Source organism: Synchiropus splendidus, chromosome 13 (genome assembly GCF_027744825.2).
Source record: "Synchiropus splendidus isolate RoL2022-P1 chromosome 13, RoL_Sspl_1.0, whole genome shotgun sequence".
Classification (NCBI taxonomy): domain Eukaryota; kingdom Metazoa; phylum Chordata; class Actinopteri; order Syngnathiformes; family Callionymidae; genus Synchiropus; species Synchiropus splendidus.
The window spans coordinates 16,983,930-17,001,175 of NC_071346.1; the positions used below are offsets into that span (position 1 = coordinate 16,983,930).

A 17,246-nucleotide genomic window follows, 5' to 3' on the forward strand; every position below is an offset into this window, starting at 1 on the left:
TGCAGGAACTGCTTATGGCGGTAGAGGGCACAAGAATGACACTTTGTCTCAGGGATATCCCCTTATACCGGTGCCTCAACTTTAACTGGGCAAGACGAATCTCTGTGAGAGCCATGCACAGCACATTCTGGGTCCTAATGCATCAGAAAATGAGTACGTCTAAGGAGGCCTTTACAGCTGACCCTTTAAGTCTGACTGGACCTTTGTGTCTCAGAATGATGCAGAAACCAGACGTCTGCGGTGCATGCTGATGTATTCCATTTTCCACATGATGTGACATACTTGTTTCTTGTGATTCAACTGTTCATTCTTTTCAATTTCATATCAAACATTTAACCATCAACGTATTTTGTTTTTCAGGACCCCAGTTGGAAAAACTGTGACCGCCGCTTTTTTTGACATGGAATAAATCAACTCTGTCGGCCATTGTGCTTTTTGTTCGAGATTTTCCCTGGACTTCACTTAAGTGTTTATATTGTGGAAACATTTGAACACATGGAGTATGGAGGCCTTGTTGCATTGTCAAAGTTTGTGGATCAGATGTTGTGGACAACTCTGCAGCTGGGTTTCTTCTGTGACCTCAGTGGTATGACACATTGGAGGTGAGAGGGGGCACCAGTTCAAGACCTCTTTGTCTTTACAATGAGACTTTCAGCCAGTGTGGCTGCAGTTTCCTGTAAATGTCCTCTGCTGTTACTCCTTTGTGTTGTCTTCAAGAGTTGTCATGGGGACCAGCTGAAACTAGATCATTTTTACTATCCCATCCCCAGCCAGACTGCAAAACCAGGACTCGTATCACTGCCTGAACCGGTTGTCTCTCCAACCCAAAGGACTACCAATCCAGCACTCATGGACCTGCTTTTGAGGACCAACCTTCAGATTGCAACCATGCCAAACTACCCGCCCACCAGCACACATCTCCCATCAGCCCTGTCTCATGTCAACAGTCTACCAATCCAAAACAAGAATCTTTCAAAGCCAGTGGCGGGAATACAGTTTGCAAAACCAAGCAACCTAAGGAAATCTCAGCGAGAGCTCAATCCCAAAAGTAAATCACGGTTTATTTCAAGGTCCAAGTCCAAGTTAGGCCAAAATGAGGAAGCTGTGACAACACCAACTGCTGCTTTTGTGTCCAACTCCAAGCCAACTTTCACTCCAAACTCTGGGAGTTCAACATTTAAGCCTAGAAGTGGTTTGGACTCATTCTTCAGTTTTAAATCAAAACTTACATCAAACCTCAGATCTGATTCCAAGAGTGGTGGAGGTCAGACCAACCAAACCCAGTCACTGCCCAATAAGGATTTCCAACAACGTCCAAAAAGAGGATGGATATGGAACCAATTCTTTGTTCTGGAGGAACAAGTTGGACCGGTCCCTCAGTATGTCGGAAAGGTATTTTAATTCTCATATTTATTTTATATCCATAACTACAGCCACATTGTGCTCAATATTCTGAAAGCGACATCATGAATAATACATGATCATTTCGCAGCTGCAGCAAAGCTCAAATATTGCTCTGTATTTTGAGACGTTCATTCTTCCAGTTAAATAAATGGCAAATGCAGTATGCATGGGGCGCATGTTTAAATCATCCTCAATAAGACTTAAACATGGAGTGTAATTGGAGTCATGCAAAAATGAAGTGACATTCTGGGCTTTGGCAGGATTTCCAAAGGAAACAGGGCGCAAATGATGGAGATGCTTTGATGCATGTGCTTGAAATCATATCCACATATTCACTAATTGTCCTGAATTAATAATAATAATAAAGGCCTGATGAATCTTGACCTGAGTAACAGGAATCAAGTGCATCACAATGACATGGCTTCAGCATGAATCTCCACAATGTTGGTTTGATAAATCATTCGTTCTCTGTCAGCTATTTCAGTTCCATGCTGCTCTCAGAGATGCAGCAGAGGCAGCTTGTGGAGGCAGAACTATCTGCAGGCTAACACATTTGTCACTTGTTTTTACTAACTAACGTCTATGTCTCTAACACTGATGGCGTCTATCCCATTTATTTTGCTTGCGTGAAAATTGTCAGGCTGTGGAGCATCTTCGTGCTCAGCCATCCATCAACACTCATCGCATCAGTCTGAATGTGCGATTTCACCAGTTGTGAGTGGAGTTTGTTTGCACATAAGACATAGTCTGTCAATAGAAATGCACAAATGTTGTCATTTTTTTCCCCAAAGATGAGGTTAAGAGGTAGTGTCCCATCCAAAAGTGAACGGCTTATGGGTGGAGTTTAAAAGGTACAGTAACACAAAGGTTTAAAACAGATGATCACCAGAGCACAGACAGATTGCACATGTAGACGCGCACATTCAAGTGGAGGCTGTGGCAATGATGGGAAATGCCAAAAGACATAGAAGAAGTAAAAAGCGACAAATCAATACACAACAGAGAAGGAATTTTTGGCCTTTTGACAGGAGCTGGATCTTGTCCTTTCTAACAAGTCTTTCAAAAGTGCCTTTCCAAGCATTATACTGACAGAACAATACAAATTCTATTTTTGTTTTGTTCATTGTTAACAGGATAAACTCTAAACTACATGAGCACTAAACTACAACTAAACTACATTCTTAATTGTTTCAATATGTCATTTCTCAACATTGTCACTATCAAAGTCAACAAAAAAGAGAATGTGTTCAGAGCCTAGTAAAATAAATTAATTACATTAATATTTAGTAGATGGGCAATTCGAACAGTGCAATGCATGTTTTTATTCTGCCACTGTTCAAATACTGTACATTTCATTCATTTCATTTCATAAATACGTACAAGTGCATGGATGCACGCCCATTCAGTGCAGATGTTGTTCCGAAAGATGTCAATCCAAAATGCAAAACAGAATTATATTACATTGTATTATATATTGATTATACAGGGGAAAATTTACTTCTTCACAGATTGGTGGCATGACTGCTTGTATTGACTTATAGTTTCCATCCAATTTTAAACACTATTTACAAGGATAACACCACATACTGCAGCACTGAAATAGAAGAAAAGACAAGCTCAATGAAGACAATCCACTTGTCATGCACAGACCTTTAGTTGCAGATTAACCACTTGAGAATAGCAAGTTACGAACTTTAACCACTGACTAGAAATGATGCTTTGACAGGATGTAATGCTCATTGCTGGGATTAACATGAGGACATTACACAAACAGTAGTACTCTCCAAGAAGACACCTGTCACACGTCTCACCAGCTTGTAGTCTTGCAGTAACCATGCTGTAACTCAGAATACGTGAATTATGTGTTGAAGCACCTCACAATATTGGTCCATTATATTTGAACATCAACTGTGATTTGTACTTTAACTGAATGGGAATGTTTCCTGTTGACCTCTACAAATTGCAATGTTCCCATTGGACATGTTAGGGTTTTACTCCCTTCATTAATGTGGTTTTGACCATTTGCACTGCACTGTTAGCAGAGTTCTACATATGCAGTGTTAAATGGGGTGTCATACACCAGCATGATATAGTTGCAGACGTCAAACTTCATTGGTCGTTGTGAGGACAGCATCCATGATGTGTTCGGTTATATGATCATCTGAGCTTTTACAGCAACGTGTGTTCCAGCGATCTCTCTGATCTGAGTTATCTGCATTGTTTCAGAAGTGCAGCATGTCCACACAAAGCATCCAAATCTGCAGTAATGTGCATTTTCCAGGCAAGGATTTGTCTTGAAGCACCGCACTGATATTTATTTTTTTTACTTTATTTATTTATTTATTTTTTACAATGCATATCACAAGATAAACTAAAGAGTAAACTGGAAATACTGTACTCTCATTCTCAATATGACTGACTGTATACATATGTAAATACACAAAACACATTTATTTTTCCACCATTCATGTGCCAATGTTATAAAAATATGTAATTACCCTCCCACTCACACTCACACACTTTCAGCACCTCACCAGGTTTTTGGCAAGTTTTAGAAAAACATTCTTAACTGTGAGGGAAAACCTGAGCGTGCTGACCAATCCTATGTCACTTGGAAAACTGCATTTCAAACTCTCGCCAGAGGAAAGAAAGTGCCAAAGCATGTAGATGCCAACAGAGCTTGTGGCACAGAATGAAACAAAAACAGACAGCGGGACACACTGAGCTGTGAAGAAAGGATAGAAGGCCAGTGCCAGGACGGGGTTTTATAAACACTGACATGTGTAGACAAAGACGACCATCTTTTTGGCGCCTGATGAAACATTTAAAACAGGAGACAGACGGAGACACAGAGAAGAAAGGAAAAGGATAAAAATATTGCAGTGTGAAAAACAACACTGTCCCCATGCATATGAGAGGAAGCAGTGAAAGTGACATTTTGAGGCTGAGTTTCCTCTGTGTCCACAGTCTGAAGAACAAAGATCCACAAGGGGGAGAATTGCTGCGCAGGAAGTGATGTTTATTAATTCAAACAGGTTAATTCCATTGTTGTGGGAATTATAGGAAGCGATAGAATAAGCCGGAACATGATAAGCTCCTGTTTTTGGACACACTTTTCATTGAGTCCATCAGTGAAAGAAGATGTGTGCTATGAAGAGCTCACATTCTATTTCAGAGAATATAGTTGTTCAAAAATTGCCTCACTTGAATAAGATAAGCAGGAATTGAACGTTATAATCATACAAACGCTGTGGAATCTAGAAAAGGCAACCAGGTAGAGGTTGAGACCCTCAAACTCAATTCACCATGATGTGTATGTTTCAAATGTATTGAGTTTGTAATGCAGAAATTGCATTTCTGTCTTCCAGGAAATGTGCTTTAAATTACTTTGGCTAACATTTGTTTTTGGGTTGACGAAGGTCGGACCAACAGGTAGGGGTCATGAGTCTCTTGTCCAGCGATTAGCCATCCTGAAACACCAGTCGAATTTCAAGTGCTGATACTAAAACAGAAGCAAGTTATAGCACCATGACAGCCTCTTATTTTGTTGAATGTGCTCTTGTATGCCTACTGCAAATGTGTTTATTTCATTTTTTTGTAATGTTTGCATTTTATTTTGAAATGTTTCTCTTAAGAATTGTCGGCCGTGCTTTTGGATGCACTTGTTTTATTGCCTAGTCTATGTGTTAATATATACCCGGACGTGTCCTCTTTTTAATAAACTCATTTCCAGTCACACCAGTGGAGGTGGATGCCCAGCTTGTTGGTGACAGATTATATTCTGCAAACCGACTGTAGCCAGTGGAATTGGCAAATATGTTCTTGTCAAAGTATTAAAGAGTGATTTACTTTTACCAGAAGGTATCCACTAAATATGCTGTATTACAGACAAATAATCTGCTAAAGATTATTAGAAGATTTTCTGTATTTTACACTCAAACTCATGGATACTGAAAAATCAGTCATGTCTTTCAGTCATCTATTGTAGGCCAATTTTGCATTGATATTATTTTCATTACTAATATGATTACTTTTTTTTAACATTTATTATATTTATATTATATATTTTTTATTTTTATCTGATGTGAGTCTGTGTTGGGCTTGTGGCATGCCCATGAGATTTCCTAGTATGCATAGATTTTAAAGCAATTCTGTGTCTGTTTATGAGCTTATGTCTTTGAAAAAGAGGATTGTCTACAGTAGGCTTTGTGAGCTGGTATCTGCATGCACGTGTGCACTCCATTCTCAAGTCCATGTGGTTGTGAAAGCTCATGTTTGTGTGGATGGTGCCAGCTCCTTGCAGACCCGCTCTCATTAAAAATCTATGAGCTCTCATTGTTGCCTGGGAGTGACAGTAAGAAGACCAGGTTTCACAGTGTTATCAGCATCATGGTTGTGTGTGATGCTGCTGTGTTTAGCTTTTTTTTAAAAAAGAATTGAGGGGGGAGGCGACAGTGAAAAAGAATGCATGTTTTAGAATATAAGCAGTAAATGAATCATACATCAAACACGTATCAGACTTCAGCTGGCTGTCAGATGATAGACGTATGAGACGGATGGCGCTGGAGCTCAGCATCTCACACGTTTGTGCACATGTGAGTGTGTGCTGCTACATACGCAAATTGTTAAACTCTCAGGGCTGTTGAAGCACCCAACACACTCCAGCTGTAGCCCAAACACTTTTGCGTAAGCTCTTATTAATTCCTGGCAGCAAGTGTATTCCCTGACCAGATTAGCTGACTGATCTCATAACAAACACAGCCATCATGATGCTTCCAGACGGCACAGCACTAGAACAGACATCATTACTGTCTTCAACTTTTCGCACAGGCCTTGCCAAAGCAGAACAAGTGAGTTTTTTGTGGCAGCTGGTCTGAACTTATTTTGAGTCTTTCAAGAGGCACATGGGCTTTTTTACCAATGGACCAGGGTGAGATTTTTATAAAACACCTGAAAATAATTTGTTTTTAAGGTCAAGTCCAGCATTGGTTAATGGAAAATGTTGCATTACATGGAATTGCACAGCCATATAGGTCCTCCATCTAGTTATTCACTGTGGTACCACTGTACACAGACAAGTGTGTGTCCGGCCACATTGCTTTTTTCTTCGATCTCTCATCAATGCATCATTGATAAAAATCAAAATTCATTTGCCTGGGAAGGATCTTTCAAAGCAGCTCAACACAAGGTTTTAACTTTTCTCTCTGGCATATGGACCTCTTGCTTTAAATATACTTACGTAGTGACTCGTCCGTCCCATTGAACACCAGACTCCTTTACAGCAGTGGGATTTACAGCATAATAAGATACAGAGACGCTGCTGCTCTCATTCCTTTTCACTATGGCCGACGTGAACATTCGCACTGAAGAGGCCGGTTACATTAGAAAACAGTTACATGACTGAATCAGAGACAGAACCAGAGTGAATATAGGCGTCACATTCATGTGCTGGTAAGAACCAAGGGTTACTAAAGAACTCACATGTTGAAATGGTGATGTTTGGAGTCATTTGTCTGCTCTGCGGTTTGGTATTTTTGTAATATTAACAGAATAGCCCACTTCTTTTCTTTAGCAGCGGTGATCTGATTTTGTGTGATATCTTCCATCGCAGCTGTCACTTGCTCTGTTGTTCCGGCAGACATGCCATGAGAGAAGCGACCAACATCATCAAGCATTTTCCCTGGCAGACATTCTTGAAGAAAAAGAAAATAACTCCCCAACCTTGGGTAAATAGAAAGAAGAAGAAGAAGAAAAAAAAAGAACAACTCTGGAGTCTGAAAAAAAATAATAATAAAAATAAAAACCTGACCTTGTTTGCCAACAAGGTCATCAGGATAAGAAAAGAAATGACCCCCTCAGGACATTGATGCTTCACTACCAAAACAATTTCCACCCACTTCACCACATCACTTTCCACTCTACTTTGCCGAGTCACGTAACAGACATTATAACCCATATGTAGTCAACCACACGTACTGTAGCCTCGATGTCCATCTCACACCCTTCTTGAACATTTTGGATGTTGGTGTGTTTTCGACACACAACCAATGACCCCTTCGTAGCTGCAGACAAAAATTTTAATTCTTTGAGATCACAGTCCAGTTTTGGACCACCTGCACTCCTGAGGGTGGTGTCAGCCATATCTGTTAGAGAGGACGTCATCATCATAAACTTCTCTTCATCTCACCTGTGGTGTTCTGCAAGGTTCTATTTCAGACTCCATTTAATTCTCCATCTAAATGCTACCTCCAGTATGGCAAAAAGGTCCTTAACTTAACCAGTCCAAAACAGAAATGTTAGTCTTTTCCTAAAGAGCTTAAGAGCTTGTTTTTTCAGAAATTCCTTTCAGCCCCCCCAAAAAAAGGAATAAAAGTCTGAACTAACTGAAGGTTGTAATTTTAAACAAGTTCACTCAAAACACACAAGTGCATTAAAGCCACGTACGGATTTTAGATACGTGTGTTGAAAGACTCTTAAAAGAATTTATCAGTTGTTGTCTTCACTCTGTGTATGTAATAAGTAAAATGTTGAGAGATCCTATACAGATGCAGCTTTACACATCTTTACACACTGCTCTTTGCTGGTCTTTCACAGAAACATGCAGGGGATCTGTTGGCAATATCCAGACAGTCGCTACAGTTTTTCTTGCATTTCCAGAACATCTGGAAAATACAAAACCGCAGCGGTTTATAAGCCGCGGGTGCAATGGTGCTGTCTGTGCCGTAGAAAGGTCAGTGGTGCGCCTGACTTAAAAATGCATGAGGATCACGTCTAAACTACCTTTGAAATGGGGTGCAGCATCGAGACTGCCTCATGAAAAAAACTCGACACTGTTCTGAACTTGAATCATGAACTTGTCACATCAAAGTGCTGAGAATATGCTGTTTTTGTCCGCGTGTCCGAAGTACCGACAGCCAGTCTCAGCTGCTGCTTCTTGTCTGTGGACCTCCCGGAGATCATATAGCTTGCATTGTTGTATAAGGGTTCAGACTGTGAGAAAAAAACAGTGACTTAGAGTCTGGAAATCATGGTGCATGGTTCTCCCCATGGGTTTTCTCTGTGTACTCCAATTTCCTCCCACAGCCCAAAGTCTTGCTCAGTAGGTGAATTGGACACTCTAAAATAGGTGTGTGTGTGTGTGTGTGTGTGTGTGTGTGTGAGCCCTTTGATGGACTGGCGACCTGTCCAGGGTGTATTCCTGCCTCTCGCCCATTGACCACTGGGATAGGCTCCAGCACTCCCCGCGACCCTGAGCAGGACTTGCATTACGGCTGCAAAGAAATATATCTATGTCATAAATGTATAAATATTTGCCCTTTTTCTATGCAGGTCTCTGGAATGTGAACCTTTTATAATGGTATCGAGTGAATGTGTGAGAAACCTATTTAAAGTAATGTATAACGTTCACATTTATTTTCAAGTCACCCAAAGCATTTTATCGAAGCCATTATTCATACATACCACGTTCCCGCTGGTGATGGTTAGTCTGTTGCCTTAGTTACCCCGGGGGCAGACTGAGAGAGGCTTGGCCAACGATGCGCACCGAACAGCCCCCCATACTAGACGAGGGTAGTTAGGGCACTTCCTCAAGGACACAGCAACTGCTACTGTGACGGGGCGGGGCTCAAACTCTCCCGATTCATGGACAACACATCCTGAGTGGAGGGAGGTCCGAATTGGAACCTCCAATACACCAACAGTATATTACTCCAAATAGCAGTCAGGTAACAAACAATAAGATAACATTGTAATGTAATTGTCTGAAAAAGCATCACTTCAACGCAGAGTAAACTGGAGATCAATACAAATGACATGGAGTTACTGGAAAATGATGTTGTTGTGAAACAACATAAGATTCAATTCGAGAGCAGTCTACCATGCTTGAGAAGGTTGTACAGTGGTACCTCAGTTTTCGAACGTCCCGGAATTCGAACAAATTGGAATTCAAACAAAAATTTTAAGATTTTTTTGCTTTGGGTTTCAAACGAAAATCCAGAACTCGGATGCCCCAGAAAAAAAAAAAAAACATAATGTGCGCGAACCGACGCACTTTGTTATTGTGTGTAACGCAGCCTCTGTATGCAGACGTGTCCCGTTAGCTACATTTACTGACTGTTTTTTCTTCATATTGAGGTGTAAAACCTTTCCTGTCTCCGCACTGGACCGTGGTTGAGTGTCACAGGGGAGGTGCTCGCTCTCCACACCTCCGAGGCTGGAGCGCTCACTCCAGGGTTTGATGTCCTGTTGTCGGCTGGAGCTGGGACAGGGATGAGGCGAGTCTGGGACAGAGCGTTACCTGGTTTATGACTTTGTCACAGCCAAACTGCACAGAAGCGCACATTCAGAGCTGGACACACACCGGGCACCCCTTCATTTCTGGAGAGACGTCACTCACTCGGCAAACCCCTCCCACATGCAGCGGCCACACACATAGACGGACAGCGCACCTGCAGCAGACACTCTACATTCACTCCTACAAAAGACTATTTTAAGGCTTGGAACGCATTATTTCTTTTTCCATTAATTGTAATGGGAAAAATCGCTTCAGATTTCGAACAAATCGCTTCTCAAATGACCGTCTGGAACGGATTGTGGTTGAGAACCGGGGTACCACCAGTCAAAATGTTGTTAGCATTTTGGAGCATCCATCCAAGTCTTCGGGTGATGACCTTCTCATCTATTTCTCAGACAGATTGGGAGGATGTTCTGCATGCTCATAAATAAGTCCCCTGGTGAAGTCTCACTTTTAAGTAGGCCATGATATCATTAGCTGTAACACTCCATTGGAAGTCCGCCACAAGCTCCTAGATCTTATTGACTTGCAGTAGGTAGTACTGACCACACCACCTCCTCTGTACTTTATCAACCAGTGTGAAAACTCAACAAGGACAAAACAAGTGTACTGTTTGACTGTCATTGTGTACATGATGCAACTGGACTGCAATGAATTGAATTTACTCATGGTTGAATGGTTGAATGATTTGGAAACAAACATGACTGAATCGAGAAACATGAAGCCAATCATTCATCTAACTGGAGAATAATTGACATTTAATCACACCTACAAACAGTAGTATTCTTTTGTAAACAAACAAAAAAATGAATCCACTAAACAGTTAAATCTTGTACCATTTTAATCACAATCACAGTGTGTGGTTTACATTTCTCATTTACACAGCATGACTGTTTATGTCAAATGAAGTCAGGTAATTTTCCAAGAACAAGCCGCGACAAATGTCGCATCCTCAGATGAACTCAGATGTAAATGACTGCACATGCAGGCTTGAAATAAAATGACTGCCACCATGAGTGAGAGAACTGCAGTGCTAATCGCTGGAGTAAATAATGTAATGTGGATAATTGGATTGGGAACAGCGCTGCTGCCTGGTCTAACACTGACAAATTCAAACACATTTCATTGAAATTGCTGCTTCTCACCACGATTGAGGGGCTCCACTGAATCAAATAACGTGAATTTCCATTTGTCATCAGCGTGGAGTCCATCTAGAGGGGGTCTGTAACCTTATATATTTTACACGCGGCAGATGAAACAGATTCATGGAGTGCAGGAAACGTGTTTTTGGGAAGTGTAAATTTTATCCATAAGGTAAGGTAGTGATTCACACAGTCGTGAAAACAATTCAACAAAACCAACATTTCATTTCAAAATGGAACATCTTCTATTTTTATTTGACTTAAAAAATATGAAAACAAAAGTTTTGATTGAGAGCAAAACTGTGACCATTTTTTGGGGGGAGCATATGTGTAGGATACAGAAATATTAACTGGGTTTAAAAGACAAGATGATGTCAGTGAAAGCAGAGATTCTGTTTACTCTCATCCCCCTCTCGTTGATTAAGATAATGGATGTATAATAGTGATGTTCGATTCCACTGATTTCCTTTCTGATCCGACACTGAGTCATATTCAGGCTGGTATCGGCGATACCGATACAGATACCGATACCAAGATGTATGTTACTACACCTAATAATAGCTTCCTTAAGAATACAAGAATGAGTAAATTGTTTATTGTTTATTTCATTATTTACTAAGAAAAACATTTAAATAAATTATTCTTAAATTATTAAAAACCACTATATTAGTAATTCAACATGTTAACACTGAATATGTCGACACAGAATCCAACATTGTCACTCTTGTGCCCTCACTCACAGGTTTTTGTTCAGGAACAATAACATATTTACTGTCTCCCCCTTTAGCCTGTTCCGATTTTTGGTCAGAACCTCTCCTGCCTCTCAATAGACTCTCTCTGCTGATACAGAAGTGGAAGTATTTCCCAGGTATCTCACTGAAATACAAATTATGGGACTACTTAATCTTATTAGGTTCAACTATCTACAAAAAGGGGGTACAAACCATTATCATACTGGCAACTCAAAACCGAAACTGCTGGTAAAATATAATAATATATGAGCAAATAATGCCGCAATAAATTCACTGTTAAATTAATATAAATTGTGAATTTAAGTTATGTATATAAATTGAACAGTTAATTTAACAGTTTAAGTTTGATTTAAAATAATACAATATTTGGTATCTAAACTTATGTTTTATCCATCTCTTCTAGTACATTTTTCATCAAGACTGTTTTATTGTCATTGCACTGTATAATTTAAAAGATCTGCTTTAACCTAGGAATCCTTACATCAAATAATCTAGGCTAAAGTTAAGATGGGTGAGCGATACACATACTTATTATTTCTATTATTTATAATTATTATTTATTACTTTACTTTACCTGCAAATTGCCTGCCTGCTGCATGGAATAATTCCACCAGAGACGTCTCGCCCTGTCAACCGCACCTGAGGTGGACACTGGACACTCCTCCTCCTTCGACCTCATCGATGCAACGTACTGAACTGCGTGGTCTAACCTTAAGTGTTTCAGTATGTTTGTTGTGTTGCCACAACATCTTATTGTTTTTTCACAGCATTCGTGGCACTGAAGTAGTGTAAATTCAGGAGCACTGATCACGATCGAGTCTTGACTGTGATGCATAACGGGTGGAAGAAAAGTAGTTCCCACCAACCACGAGTCCAGACAGGATCTCAATAGTTTAGTTACTTTTCATTGTGTTCCTGTTAAGGATATGCATTACCTCAAAATACACAAGTATCAACAGTTTCGATATTTTGGTTTGAGAATCAATTTCAGAGAATCAAGATCCAGTATCTCAGGTATCATTATTTAAGATAAGATAAGATATGATAAGATAAGATAAGGAGAACAGTGACTTGCTGTGGCATATGATGGGAAGAACTAAAAGGACAAAACCACCTCTTTTGGACTGTACAGCCCTCTCTTCCACTTTACTGCAAAGGACAGTGGTGTCTCTTAGCGACACAACGAAGACAAACACAGTCACTGGAGAGCCAACCCCTTAAGAAGCCTTTCTCTCGATGTCCTGAAGCAGGCCGTGTTCACTCAGTTCAGGAAGTTGAATCTTCTTATGCTACTGAGGGGGCTCCAGAGACATCTTCAATGCATCTTTGGTGTCCTGTCATGTTCCTGCCTGCTTTAAACCTCCACTATTAAAAACCAAGGATCACAGGATGGAATGACTACAGAACGTTGGCACCAGTGTAAGTGGTCATGAAGTCCTTTGAGCGCTTGGTTCTATCCCGCCTGAAATCTATCACTGCTCCCCTCCTGGACTCAATGCAGTTTGCCTACAGAGCCAACTGATCTGTAGATAGATAAACCAGGCCCTTCACTTCATTCTGGAGCATCCAGACTCCCCCAGAACCTATGCCAGGATCCAGTTTGGTGACTTCAGCTCTGCTTTCAGAACAATTCTCCAAGCTCTGCTTGAAGACAAGCTTCGCCAGCTCAACGTGCCTGACTCCCTCTGCAGGTGCATTACAGACTTCCTGACCGGCCCGAGCCAGTGCGTGCAGCTGGGAATAACTATCTCAGACACTCGGACCCTCAATATTGGGTCTCCTCAGGGCTGTGTACTCTCTCCTTGGTTCTTCTCCCTGTACATGAATTGCTGCACCTCCAGCCACAAGTCCATTAAGATGATCAAGTTTGCGGATGACACCACCATCATTGGGCTAATGCCAGATGGAGATGAGTCCGCTTACAAGAGGGTGGTGGACCGACTGGTTTCCTGTTGCAGCCACAACAATGGCCTTCTGACAGTGGTGATGACCATGGACTTCAGAAGAGTCACAGTTCCTCCATTCAATCTGTTGGCCGAGTCGCCCATTTCGATTGTAGACTCATGAGGAAACTCCAGCTGCCGACTAAGATACTGGTGGAATTGTACACACACCAGAACCTCCCGTCACAGGAACAGCTTTTTATCCCCAGCTGTAAGACTGATGAATTTGTGAACAGCCCGTGCTGCTTATGGTTTATTAGTTACTTCCATTATATTTGTTAAATTTTGTTGAATTCATCATCAGATGTGTTATTTTCTCATTTAAGAAAGTGTTGCTGGGAATCTGACATCTCACAAACCGTAAATAGAAATAGTTGTCCTGAAGTGTCATGTACCATCGGGATTACTTTTGGCTGTCCTGCAACAAAATGTGCATCATTTTAAACCTGAACTGAGAATCAAGTCAACGGCTACATCTAAAGTAAAACCAATAATTATTTTTTTTTTTTCATGATTTAAAGTCAAAAGCTGCTGACTGGAATTTGAATCGGCAGCATGACTGTTTAACTACTGTGCTGCTTAGTGATCACAAAGAGTATTTGTTCCAATGTGATGTCAGCGTTAAATAAGCAACTCCTTGTCAGCAAACCCCACATTCACCCACAATACCAGCACTCCCTCTGTAGCTGGATCATCACTGCGTACTGCCTACTCATCATTTTTTCTCAAGAGGTCAAGAGTTAATGATTTTAAAGCATCTTATGGCAGCTTGTTCTTAATGCATGGTTCCTCATCTGTTACCACTTCTCTTGTTTGATGCTTTTTTTTAACAGACAAAGCTGTAGCTCAGATAAGGGCAGGAATACAGCAGTATGTGCAGTATATTTTTGGAGTTTGAGCGCGACGAGGAAAACAGCCTGTTTTGTCTCTGTAAATCCTGGAAGATGATCTAAATCTACAATAACAACATGTCTTACATTGAAAAATCAAAATGATCCAATCATCCCATCCAGATGGATGGACAGTTGTTTGAAGTACTTGGCAGGGGACCATGGGGCTGTGTTTCTGTTGGCAGTGCACCCACCCTTTCTTTTTTCCACTGCTTTCAAGGAATTTGATCTTCAATCGATCGCTTGACTAGAAATCAAAATGGCGTGGTAAGTGCCTTGTAGTGAGCAAATTCATTTTGACAGTACCTGTTTGTTGAACCTGAATCACCGAGTATGCAGTGCAGGGTAAGCGGGAAGGTGTGATCAGGCTGTGATTCAGGGATGTGTGAAACACAGTGTCAGAATTCACACAGAAATTGTTTCACGTTTTCAGCCCCGGAGAAATCTCTAGACATGACTTTTCTGCCAGTTTTATTTTCATTTACAGTCCTCTCCTTCCACCTCTTGCTTCACTTCATCTCCTTTCATCATGGCCTCACTTTCCCTCTGCTTTTGATCCAACTTCTATTTCTTTCATCGCTTCAGCTCCTCACCTGGCAGCTCATCTCACTGCCTTTCGAGCCAAGACAGGCTGTTTTGAGGGTTCCTAAATCAGAATTATGGCTGAGTCACAGGGATAAACGTCTACAGTGCTGTAGGTTTGAACATGATGTTTCAACAGACAACATGACATTGTGATCATTGTGGTCTAGGAAGTGTTTCTCTGTGCTTTGAGCTGTACGATCAGTTGTTGCATGTAGTGACTATACGACTGAATACTGATGTCCTGATGAATCTTCATCAAGCACCTTCTTCATTGTCCACCAGATGTTACAATGAACCCGCAGATCGTTCTTAAACTTAGAGCAGCACCTTCTGAGCACAGAAAATGAACATGCAGCTTCATGAGGTTTCATCTACACACCACTACATTATCCACATATTCCTGCCACAATAACTGATGATATAAATGACCAGTTGAAAAGATCGAGCTGAGATACAGTCATATTTTCAATGACTATAAAACTCTGCCTATAATACTGGCACAAGTGCGTTGCTAGTCAGAGTCTGGTGGGGTCGGGGGTTCTTGTAGTGTGACGATGGGAGGGGTGGGCGTAGGAACTTGTCATGATGGTACCGTCATTCTTAATTTGGGCTTAAACTGTGTATGTATGAGACGAGAGCGAGAACGTGCCTGAGAGCTCTGAGATAAGTAGCTTTCTGTGAGCTCACGCAAACCGTACCAAAGATTTTTGTGTCGTTGACATCAACATCTAATGCTGTTAGTAGCTTAGTGACTCTGGCTGTGTGCTTAACTCGCCATAGTCAATGCACTGCAACTGCATAAAGTAGGATTCATGCTTGAAATAATAAAACAATCAGCATTCACTCCAGTGGTTTGTCTCAATCTGTTTGCTCAGGAGACAGATGCATCAGAGGAGCTGGACTCTATTTGGAGGGAGGTAATGTTTGCTATTAAAACCAGCTGTTTTGACGTTACTTTTACTCCAAGCAGCCAAGACTCGCTTTTGCACACAGAGGCTTTCCAGCATGAAACATGTGTGATGCACTTACAGCTTTGCACACCTTACACATCGCTGTTTGTCGGTCCTTCTCAGATGCAAACATGTCACACGTATCCAGAACATGCCGCTCTGTCCCTGGTTTTGATCACAACATACTCTTTTGGCCTTGTTGTTTCGGTGCTGTAAGTCTTTTTGGCAGAGAATACACTTTTGAAAATTTCCGACTGTCAGATTTTCAGTACTTCTCCATACTCAGCAGTCAGTCTTTCATATTAATACTTCAAGAACCTCCAATGAAACAGAAAGAAAACAGAAAGATCATGAGATCAACGGTCATGAGATGGCAAGGTGGGTCTTTGCCACCTGCAGTACCTCTGAGGTAGTCAGAAGCAAATGTACTGCGGGCCATTGGAACCAAGAGCATATGAAAGGATGGCAGACATTCCAAAACTGACCTGTAAGGACCTTCAAGCTTTTATTCATGTGATGGATCAAGTTATCTTCTTCTGCTCTTTTAGGTCCTCTCATCCTCTCTGTCATTTTAAATAATGGTTTCTTCATCCGCAGATGATTTAAGTAGGAGATCCTCTCTGTTGTCCTGTATCTATAGGTCATTCTCCTCAGTTATTTGTTAGTAACATATATGCTGTCTCTCATATGTTAATGCATTGGATTGTCTCTCTGCTATCCATTGCACCATCTTGTTCCTCCCCGGACGCTTCAGTTTTTTTCAGTTTCTGGTTTATAATATCATGGGAGGCTGAGACAATCCTGTTATTTTTGGTTTCTTCCTTGATGATTTAATTTAATTACTTCCTCCCGTTAATGTGAAGGTGAATAATTAATGAAGTGTCTGCATTTGTTTGCAGCGTGCAGAAAATATTTTGCATTCATTGTTTTTCTTTCCTAATATCGTTGGGTTGTCTGTCTCTAACATGTCATCGGTCTGTGTTTTTCCATCGAACAACGGCCTGCTTCTTCTTCTAAAGTCAATGCGCTGTGTGAGTAACCTGCTCACGTATGTGAACATGCATTTTTTAAGCCTTGGCTTTGCACTCCAACCTCCTTGTTGTTCAGCTCAGAGCGATCAATAGAAAGCGAGGCATCATCTGCGAAAGAAGAAAACCGGCTGTCACAGGAGCCTACTAAACAATGACTCAGAGTGCCCCTGGGAAACTCCCAGCAAGTGTGTTCATGCCTCACTCAGTCTTAACGCAAGTGATTTTGCACCTCAAGCATATTTGGTTCCACCTTCAG

At 41.0% G+C, this 17,246-nt stretch overlaps 1 protein-coding gene across 2 annotated transcripts in view; it reads left to right on the forward strand.

Annotated features, from left to right (window-relative positions):
- Positions 1 to 17,246, forward strand: part of LOC128770143 (cadherin-18-like) — a 93,347-nt gene that overhangs the window by 11,600 nt on the left and 64,501 nt on the right. For both annotated transcript variants that reach the window (XM_053884443.1, XM_053884444.1), the window contains one exon: positions 361 to 1,392. In XM_053884443.1, the coding sequence (XP_053740418.1) occupies positions 643 to 1,392 (750 nt within the window). In that variant the 5' untranslated portion in view covers positions 361 to 642. The remainder of the gene's footprint in view (positions 1 to 360; positions 1,393 to 17,246) is intronic.